The following is an 18,539-nucleotide window of genomic DNA, read 5'->3' as shown; positions in this document are numbered from 1 at the left end:
GAGGCCCATACGAGAGTTCCAGGAGTGCCGCCCACGGCGCGTATACCGCTGTGGTGTCGTATACGATTGCAGCCCTGGGAGCTGTAGCAGGAGCCGACACAAAGCCACAACACATCCCATCCCTATTATTCAGCTCAACATGAGGACAAGGCTAAAAAAGAATCATGGGAATACTTATTTATACCAAATCAGGATCGCATGGTTGTGCAATCATGGCACCCACTTCCCCCTCTAACGAACAGGGTTGAACAAAAAAGCTAATACCGAGAAGAGACAAGATGTAAAGACACACACAACCAGCCTTCCCGTTCCCAACCAACCATAGACAAAAAAAAAAAAAAAAGGGAAGACAAGAAAGAACGCGGCCGGTCAACACCCGCATAATGAATACTCATGACTGCCAACACATCACTTGCCCACCCCCACCCACTCTGTTCCATCACTACTACTTCAGATAGAACCACGGCTCCTCCGCCGCGTTCCCCTGACTCTGGCTTTGGCTCTGACTGCCCTCGACCCCGCCGACCCCGCCGACCCCGCCGACGCCGACGGCGCCCTCGACGCTGTCCAGCACTTCCCCGCCGCCATCCTCCCCCGCGACGGCCGCCTCCTTACCCCCCTTTTGCTTCTGGCTATCCACCAGCGCGCCCTGCACGAGCTCGATGTCCCCGATCGTGTCGTTGAACACCGAGATGAGCCGGTTGAGCACCATCATGCGGTTCCACTCGTGCCGCGTCTTCCAGATCTCGTCCATGAGCTCGCGGTAGATCTGCTCCAGCTGCTCGACGCTGCAGCCCGACGTGCGGTCCGCCAGCGTCTGCAGGAACTCGTACAGGCTGCCCTCGTAGATGACCGGTTGCTGGGATGGGTTGGTCGAGCCCGACTGGTGGAGCGAGTTGGCGCCGGATCCGCGGCCTACCGAGGCGTGGGCGCTGCCGCTGGGCGCTTTGCTGCCGCTGCCGCTGCCGCTGCCGCTAGGACCGGAGCCGGACTTGGGGGTGTGCGCACCGGGGCCGGTGCTGTTGCTGGCGCCGCTGCCGAGGTGGGAGGCGTGGTTGCTGCTGTTGCCTTCGTTGAGGATGTTACCGAGGCTGGCGGCAGAGGGCCTGCGCGGTTGCGGCTGGGAGGAAGGGGGACCGTTGTCCTCTGGGACACGGATGGACCCCACACCGCTTCCCGGCGGCGGGCCCATGATGCCCATTCCATTCCGAGGCTGAAGCATGCCCTTGGCCATGGCATCCGCTTGCGAGTGCGGCCACTCTCTGCCGCTTGAGCTTGACTGGCTTAGGGGGCCAGTGAACTGGCCGCTCTGAGACTGACCCGGCTGCTGTGTGTGGAGCTGGGTGTCGAGGAGCAGCGATGATTCGTCCTGGTTGTGTGCCACCCCGTTGGTGCGCTGAGTGTCGCTGCGCTGCGTGCTCCAGTTACCGCCACGGCTGGCGGACAAGTCTGATGTCTTAGTGGTTGACGCCTCATTGAGGATGGCAGACGGCGATACGCCAGGGGGGATAGAGGTAACTGCCGAGCGCTGCGAGAACTGAGTACCCGCGGTGGCTCTGGTCGAGTCTCCGAGCGGCAGCCGGCTCCCCAGGTGAGGCCACTGAAGGGGCGAGACAAGGTCTGGTCGAGGACCAGTGGGTTGAGTGTCGTCATCCAGCCCGCCCATCTGGACGTCCTCTCCATCCGCTTGGGACGGACCCGACGTCCCGTTTGTCAGATGATGATGTGAGTCGGTCGCGGCCCCGTGCCCCTTAGACTCGGGGCTCATGATCGGCCGGAACCTAGCTGCGGTCGTCGTCCGCACACCCTGTGTCAGGGGAAGCCCAATACCCACCGGTCCTTGCGAGTCGCTATCGACGTCGCCATGAGCCTCCGACTGGATCATGTCGACAACCGGTTGCAGCGCCTTCTTCTTGCGAGCCTTCTCTTCCGCCTCCCTGGCCCTCTGGAGTTGCCTTTCGTATATCTCGTCAAACCTCATGCCCTGTGCCGCAAGAGCCTGCGCAATCTCGTCGACATCAACCTCGACGTTGGTGCGGAGCTCGTTCGCCTTCAGCGTCCTGTCGCGGTCACCGATGTTCTTGGCGTCAAGGTACAGCTTGTTGATATCCTTGTAGAAGTCGATTGGTCTTGCGTAATATCCGTTGGCCAGGCGCTCCTCGATAGTGGTGGTCTCGAGATTGTAGAAGAATTTGCCCGTGGCCGTCTCTCGAATGCCCTCCGTGCCCTCCGCATCCTTTGCAATCTCGTAAGGTCTCTTCTCGGCATTGCCGATGTCAGGCCGAACGTAATTTGGGTCGGCTTCCTCAAACAGGTACGCAATCTGCGAGAAAGGTATCACTGGTTGCCTGAACTTCCGGTATTTGCGGTTGATCTGGTCCATAATGGGTTGTAGGCGAATCTTGAGATGGTTCAGAGCCCGCAGGTCCGCCTTACGCTGAGCCTTAATCTCTTCCGCGGTCAGGGTCCGTGGCGGGGGAGGAGGCGCAACCGGGAGATCTTCAAGGACCCTCTTCTTGCGACTTGCAGGATCCGGAAACTCGGTTGGTGACTTCTTCAAGTGGCTGATGATGTTCTCGAAGAATTCGAGTCGATTTTCCTGGGGGGATGTGTTAGCCCAGATCAACACCTCCAAGAGAGTCTTGCAACGTACCCGCTCTGGTCTCTCGACAACGGCCCGGTTCTTCTTGGAGAAGCCAAACAACTCCTTCAGAATCTCGGGCGCCAACTGCTCGGGCGGGCATTCTGCTGTCCCTAGAAGGAGGATAGGATCGGAAGGCGGAATGCTCCTTAACAGGGTGGTAAATGTTGTTATGGCCGCTTCCGTGAGGCTGCTCCACCATATGTCCACTCCAGGGATGAAGATGACGCTCGGCTTGTGACGCTTCACCTCCGTGAACCGACTGACGATGACCTGCTCCATGGGCTGGGGGTCTGTTAGAGTCATGCATGTATCCAACATTGCGAGGGATGCTCACCCGTCCGTCGCCCAGCAGAGCAGCCAGGTCCATTGTTTGCACATGCACCCCTTCCAGATGATGCAAGATGGCAGACGCCAGATAGTTTTGGCCCATTCCAGGAACACCAGAAATGAGCAGACGCGGGCGGAAGATGCGGGACCGCTCAAACTCTTGATGCATCGCCTCTCTACCGAATCCGTGATCTGCGTCCTCGAAGGGTTCATACATGGCTTCTTCGAGCGCCGTGGTCTTCTTGGGGCGCGGGAGGATATTATCCAGGACCCTCAAGATAGCCCTGTATTGGTTCCTCAGCAGAGGCTCAACAACGCGCGGCAGCGGCGAAGCAGCCGACGAGGTGGACCTCTCGGACGAGGGAATCATCTTCTTAATAGAGAGCATGAAATCGCTGGCATGGATAGTGATCTTGTCGGGATCGACAACCAACTTCTCCTTGGAGCTGTAGATCTGAGGGTACGTCCTCTGGATGGCATTCAGGGCAGCTTCAGTGCAAAGCGCTCGCAAGTCGGCACCGCCGTAGCCTTTGGTGTTTTCAGCAAGGCTATTCTTGAATTCGTCAGAGATACCCCAGTCCTTCGTGTGGATATCGATGATGGCCCGACGCGCCTCGAGGTCAGGCAGGGGGAAATAAAATTCCCTGTCAAAGCGACCAGGTCGACGGAGCGCAGGGTCAATATTGTCCGGACGGTTCGTCGCGCCAATGACGATGACTTGGCCACGGCCATCCATGCCATCCATCAACGCCAGAAGTGTCGAGACGATACTGGCATGGATCTGCTCCTGCTTGCTTGACCGCACAGGCGCCAGACCATCGATCTCGTCGAAGAAGATGATGCTGGGCTGTGTCCTCCGCGCTTCCTCAAACAGTAAACGCAACTGCTTCTCGGCCTCGCCAACCCATTTGCTGAGAGCATCCGCTCCCTTCCGCATGTAGAAGCTGATCTTGCGGCCACCGGAACCGACGGAATTTGCAAGGGCTCTAGCAAGGAGAGTCTTGCCTGTTCCTGGAGGACCATGAAACAGCACACCGCGGGGAGGTGTGACGTGAAACTTGAGAAACAGCTCCGGGTAGAGTAGCGGCAGTTGGACCATCTCCTTCAGCTGGTCGATGTGGCTCTGCAAGCCGCCGACCTTGCTAAAGTCGACACTCATATCCACTCCGAGCGGATCAGCGTCGGCAAATGCCTTTTGGTTCTTGACCTTGCCGACCTGCGGCGTGCCGCCACCAATGCCGCCGACTCCATCGGCGTTGTGGGTTTGACCGGCGGGCGGGTTGTACAAGCCCACAGCCGGCGCGGCGGTTGTAGGGGTCATGCCGACACCGCCGCCAACGCCGGAACGCTGCACCATTTCATCGTCACTGCTGTCCGAGTCGACGCCACCCGTCGCTCCGGTGCCCCATGGACCGCCAAGCAGAGACCCCGGTCCGCCGCCGCCGCCAAACGGCCCATACGTGGTGTTGAGAGTCCGCTCCCAAGCTGAGCTGCTGCCACCCTTGCCGGATCGACGGTTCCTCGCTGGCGTGGCGACCGGCTCATCGTCATCTTCAGCCTCCAGCACGGCTGGGTCGATCGCGGGAATGCTGTAGTCGACCGGCTTCGTCCGGCGTTTCTTAGAGATCGGCTCCTCGTATTGGATGGAGGGTGATCGGCGGCGACTGCGACGAGGGCGTGACCTGGAGCTCTCCCTAAGCTCTTCCAGTTCTTCTGCCATCTCGTTTCTGTCGAGCTCGATATCTTCGTCGCCAGAGTCATCCTTTTTGCGGCGGCTTCTTCGACCTCGGGCACGGCTCCCTCGCCCGCGAGGTGTCGGAGTTGATTCATTTTCACTAGCATCACCATTCTTTGAGGCCTCGGACCCTGAGTCGTCGCCTTCGCCGGACTCATCACCAGGCTCAAAATCGCTGCTCGGTTCCTGCGTACCCTTCTTGCTCCGGAGCCCCGACCTCTGCCGGAGACGGCGACCGCCAGCTCGCGTAGTTGGTGGCTCGGCATTACTCTCCTCGGCCGCCGCCGACGCAGCGGCAGTCGCTCTCGAGGCCCTGGTTCGCCTGGTGTAAGGCGCATCGTCGTCATCCTCTTCCTCCGCTGCTGGAGCCTCGCCTTCCGCTTGATCTTCTTGCTTGTCTTCCATGCCGGCTTCTTCTTCACCACCGCGTTCCGCACCGCCCTCTTCGTCCTGATTGTCCGGCTCGTCTTCACGCTTAGTAAGGGCGAGCTCGTCCGGTGACTCCATGGCTTGGTCGGCATCTTCTTTAGTTTCTGTTTCCTGGGTCGCCTCTTCGATCGGAGGTGGGTTCTTAAGCCCTTTGCCTCCACGAGTAGTGCGTGTCGTCCGAGCCACAGCTTCCGGGCTTCTGCTCCGTGAAGCGCGTGCCGGTTGTGCGTGCCTTCCGGAATTCGAAAGCTCCAGGAAAGGCTCCTCTACTTCCTCCGTCCGAGCTCTAGTCCGGCGAGTCGGTGGAGGGTTTGGCGCGGGCTCTTCGTTTCCACGTTTTGCAGCTTGCCGTGCCGACTGGCTTGTCTTCAGAACCACGATCCTCGAAGGCCGACCCGCTGGTTTCTTTGGAGATGTTTCCTCGGCTTCCTCTTCATCGCCATCGCCATCTTTGGCCGAATCGTCGTCTTCATCCTCTTCTCCTTCGCTGCTCTCTTTATAGGAAAGTGCCTTAACAGCTGCCCTCCTCATTCTTCTGCCTGTCGCACCCACGGGAAGATCTTCGTCTTCGTCATCTTGCTCATCCTCGTATTCACCGAACGACTCATCTTCGCTATCGGATACTTCCTCGTCGTCATCATCGATGTCTGACCCTCTGTATCTGTTGGACCGCTTTCTGCGACCCTTCGACTTCGATGAACGCGACTTCTTAGCACTCCGTCTACTTGTAGGGCGCTCCTCGGTGGGGTCAAAGTTTTCGTCGTCTGAGTCCGATTTGTTCGGGTCAAATCCTTCGAGGATATCGCGTTTCCGTTTCGAAGGCATCTTCAGCGGCGGGAACTGACACTATCGCAACTGAACCACAAGGTTGACTGGCTACAGGAGCAAATCGGTAAAATCGGTAAAACAAAGGCAGTGTTGCCAAAGTTTCGCGGTGTTGACGTGACAAGATACAAACGAGCGCTATTCAAAAACGTGTTAACGCAGAGCAGAAACCATCCCGGCAGAGTGAGAGAGAGCTCCGCAACGCCTATTCAACCACCATCGACGGGAAGGGGAGCACCTACTCCACGATCTCGATGAACGAGTAAATGAACCAAAAAGGAAGCTCTACGGTCGCCGACGGTACAAGGAACCGGATTGCTGGCGAAAGAGGGGAAAACTTGGGTCGTACGGGGGCACCGGCTGAGCTGCCAATGCGAGCCGCAGAAGACGTGATCGATGCTGCAGTGGTGAGCCGAAGATGCGACAGAGGATGTCGCTGGCAAAATGAGACAATACTACAGACAAGCAATATGCCGAACCAGAGCGACAGATAAAAAAAAAAGTCATACCCGTCCTCTTTGACGAGGAACAATCCGGGTCTCAATTGCTCTGTGGTCACGAGGAAACGGAGTGTGTCGGGGACGAGGGAGCGAGAGTCGCGCGTTTCTGCCCGCTTCGTGCAGGCCGGTTGGTCGAGTGGTCCTCAGGTTCCAATGCCACGCGACCAATCAGAAGCGCAGACCGGTGATTAAAGTGGGCCGATGCGCCCCTGCAGGCAGCAACCGCCTCAAGAGCCACCTCCAAAAACTGCATTTCACAACCGACAAGTTCAGTCACCGCGACCGCGTCGGGAAGGAAATGAACCATTGCTACAGTACGATGCATGGAAATTTTATATGGGATCCGTGATAGAGCGTATTGAACTACGGCGCTTTCAACGGTTATTTCTACGAATCCCGCAGCCTAAACGCAGGACGGGCGCATTCGACGTATGTCGTCGCAAGTATCATCCGGAAAACGCGCCAGGAGCGCATCGAGATCGTGGGGATCGCGAAATGTGGATGGCGTCATGGTGGGCGATTTGCCCGGCGGCGGCCTGTGGAGTGCCATGTTTCCACGTGGTCGATGCGGCTCACGGTGCCGCTTGCCAGGGGTTTGCGACGGCAACCGGACATCAGGATCAGCCCTACGGCATCGGCCAAAGCGGTCCCCTCTGCCTGCCGTGGTCTGTGCTAACCCGAGTTGACGTTGCCATTTGGGTGCAGGGTTCGCTGGTTTTGGGGTGTGAGGTGCGGGTTGCTGGCCGCGGGAAATGACCTACGGAGAAAATTGCAACCATCCGGCCCCCGCTCGCCCCGTGCCGTTCGCGAAACCTCGATGTCGATGTGTAGTTTACTTGTAAGTGGAACAAAGCAATCATCGTGTGCGAAATCTTTCCAGCTAGTTTGTTTCATTACTCTGGTCCTGAAGCTTGATGATGAAAGCTCAGGGCCCGTATAACTAGTCTAGTCAAGTTCTGTTCAAGTGCATGTCCGGCAGCCGATGGTAAGTGCGCGGCTTCCGGGCCGATTCACTGGGACCCTGCCAAGACCCTTTCCCTGGGGGGCCGAAGCTGCCTTGTCCCGCACCAAACACGAACCCGTACCGTCAACAAGCCTCGCTCGTGAAATATACCCTTTTCCCGAGGCACTGCAAAGCCAGACCCGCTTCATCTCCTCTTCGCTGGCTGCCGCATCTTAGGAAACTGTAGCGGCAACGCAAGCTTGGCGATGTGGTTGACCTTGTCCCCAGACTTGGTCTGCTTGATTCGGGCCCCAATCTCCATGAAGTATTGGTTGAGCTGCTTCTGCTCGAGCTTTAGATCCTCCCGAAGATCAAGCGTATTGACCTCGAAATTGTCGATGATACTGGCAAAAACGCAACAATGTGTCATCAGCAGGTCGATGTGCGTCTTGCGCATCACCCCGTTGTCTGAGAACTTGCGCCGGATGTTCTCGATCACGACCTCGGGCGCCGGCGCCAGAGCCTCCCGCAAGTCGTCTCTCCTTGCTATACTCCGTGTGCCACGCTCTCTCCCTTGTCTGGTTATCGACCAGAAAGTGATAACCCAGAGAAGGTAGCGAAGGAGCTTCAACCTCTGCACATCATCCTCATTGCCGGCGACACGGACGATGCGATGAGCAACGAAGCGAGCAGGGACTTGCACCGGCTCCAGTTTCCTGACCTTTTCTTGCCAATCCATGACTGGTACCGCATTGAGCACCTCGGCGCCAATAATCTGCGCAGGCACGTAGACGTCCTGAATCTCATCTGCGTCAAAGTTGCCGCGGGGCACCGGCCGCGCCATGTCGACAGCAGCCTGGAGCTCTTCTCGCGTGGCCATGTGCTGGCTGGAGTCTCGGATGGTGTCCACAAGGGCCCGGTCGTCTTCACCCAGCTTGCCACGCGACTTGGCGGCGAGCATTGCGTTTTCTGCAACAGCCTGAATGGCCTTCTTCGCCTTCTTCGTCCCGAACGTCTCGCCCAGCTCCATCCTCATCTCTGAATGAGTCTGTAAAGTTGGTCAGCGCCAAGCCCATCGCCAAAGACGTTGCAAAAGCTCTAGCCATACCGGTCTAGAACTAGACACCTGCATCGCTTCACTCGGCGCTTGTTTCGACCGGACGGTCCCTCGAACAACCATCTTCTTCGCCTGAACGACTTCCACCTCTCCGGTCCGTGGGTCGATGACCGCGAGAAAGTGATTGAGAACAGTATCCACGCTCTTCGACCGCTCTTCTCGCGCAGTGTAGTCTACTGTCCTGTGCGCCGAGGAGTGCAACGCCATCTCGGAGGGCGGGGGCAGGCCACCACTCTTTCGCCTCTTGGCGGTCGGGTTTGCATCCTTTTCGTAGGCATCGAAGGATAAGGAATCGGGGAGAGAAATCCCAGGGGTAAGCGCTACATCCAGGTCAGAATTTCGCTATTTTGTTAAAGACAGCTTGGGCGCCAGAGAGTCTCTCACCTACGACAGGAGGGGATACCTGCGGCTTCAGCAACTTGGTGACCTGGAAGGCGGGGGCGACGGCCGGCTTTTGCTCTCGAATCTCAACCTTTTTCTTTTTTGACTGAGGTGTCCCCTCCTCCGGCCTCCTACGCTTCTTCATCGCTGAGTCAGGCATTGTGTTCACTTGGTCGGTTTTCGGAAATGGCCGCCCTAAAAATCGCGGGTTTCCTCCCCGCGCGCCAGCTTTCGGCTGCGAAGGACTTGTTCCTGGCGACTTTTTTTTCTGCCGGCGTTTGGACCCGCTCAGTACGCCTTACCGCCTTCCTTCACTGTGCTTACTACCCACCACTTTCACCGTTGCTCCAGAATAAGGTGCACACCAAGAACGCAAATTCGATATAGCTGCGTTACAAAGGTTAATAATACCAGATTCGGTGTTGCACAATAAGCTGTCAAATACCGGGAAGTGTTGGATACCTCGGTTTTAACAATTTCAGAATATGCTGGCACTCGGGCCTCGCAGTCGTGACCTAGACCTACGTTTGATGACATCAAGTTCTAAACCCAAAATCAATACTCCGTAGAGCCATAGACACAAACTACTGACCCCCCAAAACATAACAACTGGAGCATGCAGCGCCTGTGGCACACAAATCACACATTGACAATGGTCGGAGCACGATCTGCACAATGAACTCGAAGCCAAGCATCATCAATTCCTGCAAATCATGATTCAGGATTCGCATTCCTATCGAGGCACAGCTTGCCCGAGTCCCGGTAAACGCCTGTTTCCAGCTCAACCTTCATTGACGGGCAACCAATCATTTCCATAACTCATGATACCACCGAACCGTTCCGTACCTTGCGGCCCAGCAAATTGACGAGGTGCCTTGCCGTGAAAAGAAGACATCGTTGTTGAAAGCGCTCGTGATGCCGAGACTTCTTGGGTCGCATGGCGACGGACGGCGTCAGACAGTGGCGAGCTTCGATGCGACCGTCGGCGCGGTCGCAATGCTCAACCCACTGGGTGACCAATTTGATGTCGGGGACTGGTTGAGGTCGAGTGGCGTTGGGCGTTTATTTGCTAGGGAGCCGTCAGTGCCAACTCGGCAAGCCTCGCAGGTGGTGTGGCAAAACTTACGACCGCGCCCTCATCTTTCTTCTCTTGCGCTTGAGGCGGCGAACGCGCTTCTTTCTCCACTTCGCTCTCATCTTGACTGCTCTGGAGTCAGTAGGAGGCAATTAATATTTCTGTTGTTGTTGAGGCGGCACCTACATGTAACTTCGTGATGAGATTTTGCGTTGATGGTTGTAGAAAAAGAACGAGGGTCGATTTTGGGGAGGGGAAGTAGACTTAAACTAGGGCAGAGGGCAACTAGCCCTGTGGGGTAATCGTGTCACGTGGTAATCCGCACCTGCTCTCGCTGTGGCCCAAGCTTCTCAGGTTTCCTGGCGTCTGATGTGGGTCCCTGCGACTTCCCGTATTGGCTCAGAATTGCAAGTCTGGATTACACTCGCAGAGGGCAAGCTCAATCAGTATGCAATTGACAGCGCTCCTTCCTGAGTAACTAGCTCCAAGATCTGAATTCATTTTCGCTCTACTTGAGAATGCCTGAGGTTCACTATATTCGCACTGAAGTAACTGAGAAATATTCGTAGCCCGAGGTTAGAATTGCTGATTGCTCAATGGCAAGCTGAGGTTTAACATCCAACATAAACGCCACTTCCCTTTGCCCAGCTGAAATGTCAAGTGCCAGGCCTATGTCGTCGATGGCAATAGGAAAAGTGACATGGGAGAACAGAAATCAAGATCCCGCAAGTACAGGTAGGAAATTTGTCGCCGTAGCCAGGCCTTGACTCTCACCCGCCACACCACCAACGCCGGTTTGCGTTTCGGCTGGATCTCTAACGCTGAGTTCAGGTCATTTTTTAGTCTTCCCAAATGAGACAGTATTGGTTGGCAGGGACGAAGTCAGAAACCATGTCGCATTTGCAGACCCGGTGGTTTCCAGATGTCAGCTAGAGATATTTTCCATCGTCATGGACGAAGAGAACATACACCCACCGCTCGTGTTCGTGCGCGATCGGGGCTCTTCAAACGGGACGGCGGTGAACGGGCAAATTATTGGGAAAGGAGCGAGGCTCTCGCCTTCAAAGTTGCTGGACGATGGAGACATCATTACCATTGGACCGCACCCACATTTGAGGCTTACGTACAGCGTTTTGCTAAACATTCAGCCTTCGTACACCCTTAGCCTCGTCCAGAGGCAGGAGACTGAGGTACGATGCGTTTCTCAACAAACCTTTGGCGCCTGTGTCTGACACCTACAGCTCTTTAAAGACCGGTACGTCGTCATGGATCGGACGATTGGTAATGGCGGTCATGCCGTGGTCTTCCTGGCTACCGAGCTCGAGACCGGGAAACATGTCGTCTGTAAGGTCCACGACATTGGCAGGCACTCACGAACATCGAAAGAAGTGGAGAGGATTCGCCAAGAGGCGAGCTTGCTGAGCACCCTGGATCATGTATGGTTACATCCAGACACTGCTTTGGTGATTTCGTCTGACCATCCAGCCAAACATTCTCGCCATCAGAGCCGCGTTTGAGACGGAGCAGACAATGTAAGCCTTTCGGCAATTGCGAGGCCGCGATTCCGATCCGAACACTGACTTCCGGTAGATACGTCATCACTGAACTAGCAACCGGAGGCGACCTGTTCTCCCTTCTTCTACGGTATCAAACGCTGGGAGAGTGGGTGATCCGATCGATTATTCGTCAGGTTCTCAGAGGGGTTGCCTACATTCACAGTAAAGGCGTCGCCCACCGCGATATCAAGCCGGAGAATATTCTTTGCGGCGTAACTCCCCAGGCCCCCTATCGCATCATGCTTTCAGACTTCGGAGACTCGGGAATCTGCGGCTTTGGGAGGCTGAAATCTACTGTCGGAACACGGTTCTATCGGCCGCCGTGAGTATCCTCAGCCGCAAGTGTCCTTTCCGAACGGTGGGAGTCTGATCATCATCAGCGAGTGCGCTGTTCCAGGTCAAGGACACGATCTATCAGTAGACATTTGGGCAATCGGCATGCTCACGTTACAACTATTTCTAGGGTACCAAGAACTTCCAAACCTTGACTCGACCGTCTTCAGAAACCAGAGGGATGTCGACAGGTATCTAAGGCTGATATTCACTTCCCTTCAGCCCCGAGGCAGGATATCCGACGCCGCCCAACGCTTCATTTGCGGGTGCCTAGCCTACGACAGCGGCAAGAGGCCAACGGCGCGCCAGGCATTCTATCACGACTGGCTACAGAGCCCGGCAAGCGACAGGAGGACGTTCAAGCGGTTGGAGGCTGCCAATGTTCTCTCGTGGAGGCCCCAACGAGTCAAATATCCGGTAATTGAGAATCTCACCAACAAGGTATGCGGCCGAGACTGTCGCGACCACCCGAATCGCGTCGAGGAGGGGAATAACAACGAAGTTTCACCGCACTTCATGACCGCTGTGCTACCCGGGGAAGACGTTCGTAAGGAAGACGAAAAGGATGACGAAAGCATGCGAGCACATGGCGGAGGAGCCTCGACGGCTTTGTGACCAGAGAGGATTTTGACCAGAATGGGAAGCACATGGTGTCCAACCCAAGGGGCTGAGGTGGCCCATGCATATTGTGCATTGCTGCTCTTCTGTCATGAGGACTGGTTAAAGGATTAAGAGTATCGAGACAACGGTTTGCTTGCCTCTTAGGACGATGCTTCTAGCTTGGTTCCGCGATGTATGTACATTGCTCGGAAAAGAACGGTTCGGCTGATGATTCGGCGCCAAAACAGAGGAATCTATAAGGATCAGAGCCTTGAGCTATCCACTCTCATCCCCTCATCATCTTGCTCTTTTACCGTCAGGTCAGGTAGTTCCGCAGGCATGATGCGCCGCGGTGTCGCTCCTGGGACGACGGAATACTTGGAGAAGTCGGTGATGCCAGCCTGTTTTCGGAGGAAATCCTCGTCCAGTTCAAGCTGGCCGTTCACCACGGCCGCCGGAACTCGCAGCATGGCCAGGATGGCATCTGAGAAGATGGTTGGTTTACGGAGGTCCTTGGCATAGGACGGGTCTTTGCTGGTGAACTGCTCTGTTGCGGCCGACTCGATCGCCTAGAGGGTGCAAGGAACTGGTTAGCCCTTGCCTCTTACTCCACGGGCCGTCGCGCACTTCTTTCTACATTCCCCAATACCACCCGATTCGCTTCTCTCGGCATCCTTCCACAACCAGGAGTTCTGTCTAGTAATGAAATCACCCAAAGTAAAAAAAAAAAAAAAAAAAGGGGGGGGGGGCCAGCGAGAAGAAAGAAAGCGAGGGGAACACTGACCACAGCAGGCCACAGCCCCGTGATTCCCAACCCTTGCTCAACCAACCCTTCCCTTTCGAAGTCCATCCCCAGACCCTTCACCAACACGCTCATGCCGACCTTGCCGATAGCATAGGCCGTCTTGCCCCGGAAGAAGCGGCTGTAGATGGGCGGACAGACGACAACGATCCTGGGCCCTCGCCTCTCGCCCGCGCTCTCCGCGCTCCCCCCGGCCCGCGCTTTCAGGTGCGGCAGGGCCTCCTGCACGACGCCGTACAGCCCCTCGATGTTGACGCGCTGCATCAGCTGGAAGCGCTTCATCGGCGTGGTGGCGACGGGGCCCCACCAGATGGCGCCCGAGTTGTAAACGAGCACGTCGAGGCGGGAGTAGACCTGGTGTGTAGCGGTTAGATTGTGTTGGTGGAAATATTATTATCTCTCCTTGATGTTGTTCGTTTTGCATCATCACTCCGGTTCACGAGCAGAGGCGAGGGTGGGTGGGGTTCAAGGGAGATGCGCAGACTACTTGCCTGAATCGTCTTGGCGATGAGTTCCTGAATGCTTTCATACTTGGTCGTGTCGACCGGGATGGCGGTGGCCTCGCCGCCGGCGAGGGTGATCTCGCGGGCAACGGTGGTGATGGTGGATTGGGGTGAATTGGGGTTTGGGGGAAACGGGGAGAGCTTGGCGAGGTCGGCTTCGGCCGTGGTGGATTTGGCGGCGACGACGACTTTTCAGAACGGTCAGGTGTTGCTGGCTTCTTGGGCGGCATCAGTGGGCGGAACGGGGATTGCGCTGCTGCGTACCGGCGTAGCCTTCTTTGGCCAGGTCAATGGCGATCTGGCGGCCGATGCCCCGTGATGCCCCCACCACCAGGGCTACTTGGCGAGCATTGATTGATGACATGATCTGCTGTGTCAGTGAAGTGGGAAGGGGTCGGTGTGTAATTCGCTTATGGCACGTTCAATCGGTAGAGTAGGAAGTAGCTACCGAGTAGAAGCACGGCATTTATACATTGATTGCTGGTCCGGCTGCTTGGCTCCGACCCAGTGGGGCAACTCCGGCCGAGGGACTCGGAGAGAAGTGGGTCGTGTCGATTACTGATCACGCCGCGCGGAACTGCTCTCAGACCCCTCGACATCCAGTGTAAGCGGAATACAGATGGGAAGTGTAAGACGTAAGAGCTGTGCCAAACAATGCCAATTTGCGTATCTGATTCGGCGAGAATGCTTGCAGAGTTTAGGCACGGGCAATGCCGTCATTGAGGATACATTGCTGACATCCCGAGGTGTTGATCTTCTGCCTGGGAGGTTCCGGAGTGAGAGTGACGGAAGATATTGGCACGCTCTCATCCCAAGTTGGAGCGATTGTTGGATCGTTATACAGGCGAGCTACCGTGGCCATGGCGATCAAGTGAAAGCCTTCCATAAAGCGATCTAAAATTTTGCTTCCGGTATCTCCCCGTCTACCGCGGATCTGTTGTATGCATAGTCCGGCCAACTAAGCCTCCAGCAGCAGTAGTATACCAGCCAAGGGTCCAGCCCGTTTAAGGCTTGCCAGATAGCTCTTGTGCGTTAAGTTGCGCAAGAGAGCCGGCTGTGAACGCATTCGTGAGGAATTGTAAATCCTAAAGCCAGCGGGGTATCCATTCCAGCGCCATCCCAAACCATCCGGTTCCGTGAATCGTATACGCCACATGGCAAACATCATGCCCTTCCAGCCATCCGCAACCTCCTCGCCTCCTCCTCTCGAATCGCCTCACTCCTCGCCAAGAACTCTTGCCTCGCGGCAAACGAGTGCTTCGACTTGCCGGCCAGTTCCAGTTCATCCTTGATGCCTTCTCGATCCACGAACCCGGCCCAGTCCATCCTGCTCTTTTCTACCGTGTTCAATTTCTTGGCCTCGGCCTCCTTGGCCCGCTCGCGAGCCTTTAGGCGCTCAGACATGGCCAGGTTGAGATCTGACCGCTGAGAGAGGTTCTCGGCTGCGATGGGCTCAAAAACGGAGCGGAAGGCTTTCCGGGGCATGCGTTTCTGCGTTGCGGCCGGGTTGTCATCTGTGGACGCTGCGTCCGCGCCTTTCTCAGCCAGGTAGAGCTTTGCCTCGGCTGAGTCTCGAGGGACGAGCTTCTCTTCTGTGTGGACTTTGCCGGCAAAGTTGTAGGTTCGCTTGATGCGGATGAGGTCGGATTCGTCAGGCTTACTTGGTGTCGACTGGGGTTGTGAAGATGGTTTGTTCCCGTCCGCTCTTGGCTGCGCGACAGCTGCTGTTTCCAGTGACCTCCGGCCGACGACTGGCTCGCTGATCATCTGCGCCCATAGCGCGTCTACGTCGATTGTGACCGGCCCACTTGCGACTGCCGTCCGTTTCTCGGCCTTCCTATTGCAAGACGGTCAGTCAACCGACTCCCGTGAAACGTAGAGCTGGCATGGGCGTGCATACTCGGCCGCGCGCATCCGGCGCGTCTTGACCAACCCCCCTTCGCCTCCTTCGTCCTCATCCGCCTCCTCGTCATCTTGCTTCTTGGATTTCTTCAGTCGCTTCTTCCCCTTTTCGATTATTGCCTCGTCTCCCGAGTTCTCAAACCCGGCATCTTCCGCTGCGTCATCGCCTCCCTCTCGTTTCCTCTTTGCCGGGATTGGCTGCTCGGCGTCGGCCGGCTCGTCGTCGTCGTCGTCGTCTGACACACAGGATTCCTCTGCCGGCGCATCGTCGGGAGCGAAATCGGAGTCCTCTTCTGATACGTAATCTTCATCATCGGGTATTGGATCTGTGGACATTTTCGACGCGTGGGGCTGTTCGGTGTGAGGTCATCGAGAGGCTTAGAAGTCCGGAGACGGTTACGGTTAGCCGAAATGGAACTTTTGGAAGCACTGAAGGCGCCCGGAAAAACAGGTGGGATTAGTGTCGGATGACAGGTGGACCGGCCCACTTGCTCCACTCCACCGCCCCGCCTCCGCTCTCGGCTCCGCGTGCTCGGCGCAGCAATTCTAGGAACAGGGAGAACGGGGTTCTTCGCGACAAGCTTGAGGGCCATGGCGTCAGTCGCGTGGAGATCTGAGGGATGGGCTGGAGGGGCGTGGGCATGCCGGCCAGAACTTAGACCCAGCGGGGCGTGCCCAGGAACAACAAATTTAGGATAAGGGTCTACTCAAGTAGGCCAGTTTGCTTGCTCTTTTTTTGGGGAACTTTTGTGTGACCCGCCTACGAGCGCCAGACCCAGTCTCAAAGAGTCACACTCGATCAAGACTAGCCCATATTTGCACACTACATGTACGCTACACTACACAGTATGTACCGGTGCGACACCCAGGATCCCGGACTCGGTTCAAATCAATTTACCCACGGCTCACCCCCGGGTGTTCCTCCGGAGCCTGGCAACCGGGCTGACGGGTCCAGAGCGACCCGCTATCACTCGTGGGAATGAGCCCACGGCGCCGTTATCCCCGGGAAGCCCTTCCGATGTCCAATGGGATGCCGCTGGTTAAACCAGAACTGCTTCCCCCGCACCTCGGAGATAGGATGGGCGTGTGTTTTACACAGACGAACGGCGATCACGAGGTGTGCTTTGGAAACCCGGTCGACGCCCGATCAAGGCCCGAGTCGGAGGCACCGGACGTCTATAAAAGGGGCCGCGATGCGGCAAACTGGAGCAAACGAGCCAAGGCCGGAGAGATAACAAGAGAGCAGGCGATAACAAAATCCATAATTACCTTGTCCTTTTTGCCGCTGTCAATCTGCGTTGAATTTCGAAATCATCAAGACCATGCCGTCCACATCGGTTCTTACCCCCGAGGAGAAGGAGCACTTCCTTACCCACGGGTGGATAAAGTAAGTGAATTCTCGGTACCAGACTTCTATGCTTCCATCCATACCTTCCTTACCGGGTACCTACCTTAGTTAATTGGGTGCCTGACCCTTACCTCGACATCCCCGTCACCAACCCAAACGTTGCCCTGCCCATGTTTCCGCTGGTGTTGTATTGTGTACACGCACACGGCAGGATGGCATATATCCCTTCTCAACTAGCCTGGTTCTTTTCCTGACGGACCCATCTACCGTCCTGTCCAAGTCTAGCCGTCTAACCTCCTCCGCAGGATCTCCAACGCTTTCACCAGAGAGCAAGCCGAAGATGTTACCGCCAATATGTGGACTCGCCTGGGCATGGATCCAAACGACCAGTCCACCTGGACGCGCCTGCGCACCAACATGCCCGGCCACAGGAAGTTTGACCCCGCCGTCTTTGCGCCGCGCGCCTGGGCGGCCATCTGCGAGTTGTGCGGCGGCGAGGACCGCATCGACCCGGCCTCCAGGGAGTGGCGGGACTCGTTGATTGTCAACCTCGGGGACGCGAAACACGGTGGCAAGCCCATCCCGCCACAAGACCTTCCTGACTGGCATGTGGTATGTCGGTCCCTGGCGGCTTCCGTCCTTCTCCCTTGGACAGAGCTGAATCGTAACTGACATTACCGCACAGGATGGCGACTTCTTCGTCCACTACCTCGACAGCCGCGAGCAGGCGCTGCTCGTGACACCGCTCTTCACGGACATCGTGCCTAATGGCGGCGGGACCATCATCTGCCCCGAAGCGATCCCCAAGATCGCGAAGCACCTCTACGACCACCCGGAGGGCGTGTCGCCGCGTATGACGCCACGGGGGGAACCGGGGTTTGAGAAGGGGCAGCACGAGGACCTGAGCTTCTTCCGAAACGTGGCCAAGAGCTGCAGCAACTTCGTCGAGGCCACGGGCCAGGTCGGCGACGTGTACCTGATGCACCCGCTGATGCTGCACGCGCCGTCGAGCAACGCTCTGCGCAGGGTACGCATCATCACCAACCCGGCCGTGTCGCTCAAGACGGAGCACTGCTTCGACCGCGAGGACGGCAACTACAGCCTGGTCGAGCAGGTCACCCTCCGCGCGCTGGGCAAGGACAGGCTGCCCGGGTGGAAGGCCACGGGGCCGAGGGAGGCCAGAGTCCCGGAGCGTGTGCGGATACAGGAGCAGATGAAACAGGAGGAGCTGAAGAGGCTCGCCGAGCTGGAGGCCAAGAAAGCACAGCAGGCGAAGGAGGGACAGCAAACTGTCAGCGCGGCGGCCTAAAATCGAGAATTGGGTACCATGTCAAGCAAGATAGAGAGTACTTTTGACGACGTAGAATGTCTAAATTGCCAGATAGTGTGTAATTATTGAAATGATAATCTCTCCTCAAGAAGAGCCGTAGAGAAGTTGAAAAGAAAAGAAAAGAGAAGAGAAGAAGAAGAAGAAGAAGAGGAGGGGGAGGAGGAGGAGGAGGAGGAAGAGGAGGAGGAG

General features: G+C 56.8%; 8 protein-coding genes across 8 annotated transcripts; 3 read left to right on the top strand and 5 right to left on the bottom strand.

Annotated features, from left to right (window-relative positions):
* Nucleotides 1-445: 445 nt before the first annotated feature.
* On the bottom strand, nucleotides 446-5,960 carry P884DRAFT_190923 (uncharacterized protein; the record flags this gene model as incomplete). Its single annotated transcript, XM_069437551.1, has 3 exons — nucleotides 446-2,599; nucleotides 2,654-2,926; nucleotides 2,979-5,960. The coding sequence occupies 3 exons, from the start codon at nucleotides 5,958-5,960 to the stop codon at nucleotides 446-448; spliced, it is 5,409 nt and encodes a 1,802-aa protein (XP_069301999.1).
* A 90-nt stretch (nucleotides 5,961-6,050) lies between these two features.
* On the bottom strand, nucleotides 6,051-6,542 carry P884DRAFT_10934 (uncharacterized protein). The gene is made up of 2 exons (XM_069437072.1): nucleotides 6,203-6,542; nucleotides 6,051-6,098 (listed from the first exon to the last, which is right to left on the bottom strand). Exon 1 carries the CDS (start codon nucleotides 6,465-6,467, stop codon nucleotides 6,246-6,248), a length of 222 nt encoding a protein of 73 aa, XP_069301998.1. The 5' UTR covers nucleotides 6,468-6,542; the 3' UTR covers nucleotides 6,051-6,098; nucleotides 6,203-6,245.
* Nucleotides 6,543-7,608: 1,066 nt separating this feature from the next.
* On the bottom strand, nucleotides 7,609-8,727 carry P884DRAFT_188775 (RNA polymerase I associated factor, A49-like protein; the record flags this gene model as incomplete). The annotated part of the gene is made up of 2 exons (XM_069437384.1): nucleotides 7,609-8,451; nucleotides 8,512-8,727. 2 exons carry the CDS (start codon nucleotides 8,725-8,727, stop codon nucleotides 7,609-7,611), a joined length of 1,059 nt encoding a protein of 352 aa, XP_069301997.1.
* A 2,233-nt stretch (nucleotides 8,728-10,960) lies between these two features.
* P884DRAFT_234943 (kinase-like domain-containing protein) lies at nucleotides 10,961-11,858 on the top strand (the record flags this gene model as incomplete). The annotated part of the gene is made up of 4 exons (XM_069439931.1): nucleotides 10,961-11,166; nucleotides 11,218-11,412; nucleotides 11,462-11,508; nucleotides 11,567-11,858. Exons 2-4 carry the CDS (start codon nucleotides 11,242-11,244, stop codon nucleotides 11,856-11,858), a joined length of 510 nt encoding a protein of 169 aa, XP_069301996.1. The 5' UTR covers nucleotides 10,961-11,166; nucleotides 11,218-11,241.
* A 112-nt stretch (nucleotides 11,859-11,970) lies between these two features.
* P884DRAFT_305520 (uncharacterized protein) lies at nucleotides 11,971-12,585 on the top strand (the record flags this gene model as incomplete). Its single annotated transcript, XM_069445089.1, has 1 exon — nucleotides 11,971-12,585. The coding sequence occupies one exon, from the start codon at nucleotides 11,971-11,973 to the stop codon at nucleotides 12,478-12,480; it is 510 nt and encodes a 169-aa protein (XP_069301995.1). The 3' UTR covers nucleotides 12,481-12,585.
* P884DRAFT_253930 (uncharacterized protein) lies at nucleotides 12,572-14,172 on the bottom strand. Its single transcript, XM_069440847.1, has 4 exons — nucleotides 14,035-14,172; nucleotides 13,759-13,958; nucleotides 13,250-13,621; nucleotides 12,572-13,034 (listed from the first exon to the last, which is right to left on the bottom strand). Exons 1-4 carry the CDS (start codon nucleotides 14,132-14,134, stop codon nucleotides 12,729-12,731), a joined length of 978 nt encoding a protein of 325 aa, XP_069301994.1. The 5' UTR covers nucleotides 14,135-14,172; the 3' UTR covers nucleotides 12,572-12,728.
* A 262-nt stretch (nucleotides 14,173-14,434) lies between these two features.
* On the bottom strand, nucleotides 14,435-16,060 carry P884DRAFT_215336 (bucentaur or craniofacial development-domain-containing protein). Its single transcript, XM_069439258.1, has 2 exons — nucleotides 15,671-16,060; nucleotides 14,435-15,607 (listed from the first exon to the last, which is right to left on the bottom strand). Exons 1-2 carry the CDS (start codon nucleotides 16,006-16,008, stop codon nucleotides 14,935-14,937), a joined length of 1,011 nt encoding a protein of 336 aa, XP_069301993.1. The 5' UTR covers nucleotides 16,009-16,060; the 3' UTR covers nucleotides 14,435-14,934.
* Nucleotides 16,061-16,825: 765 nt separating this feature from the next.
* Nucleotides 16,826-18,371, top strand: P884DRAFT_10879 (uncharacterized protein). The gene is made up of 3 exons (XM_069437063.1): nucleotides 16,826-17,059; nucleotides 17,326-17,632; nucleotides 17,706-18,371. The coding sequence occupies exons 1-3, from the start codon at nucleotides 16,995-16,997 to the stop codon at nucleotides 18,327-18,329; spliced, it is 996 nt and encodes a 331-aa protein (XP_069301992.1). The 5' UTR covers nucleotides 16,826-16,994; the 3' UTR covers nucleotides 18,330-18,371.
* Nucleotides 18,372-18,539: the final 168 nt, after the last annotated feature.

This window comes from Thermothelomyces heterothallicus, assembly GCF_042370625.1.
Source record: "Thermothelomyces heterothallicus CBS 202.75 unplaced genomic scaffold P884_scaffold_1, whole genome shotgun sequence".
NCBI classification, from domain to species: Eukaryota; Fungi; Ascomycota; class Sordariomycetes; order Sordariales; family Chaetomiaceae; genus Thermothelomyces; species Thermothelomyces heterothallicus.
Note: the sequence above shows the minus strand (reverse complement) of the source record. Positions and strands in the feature narration are given on the sequence as shown.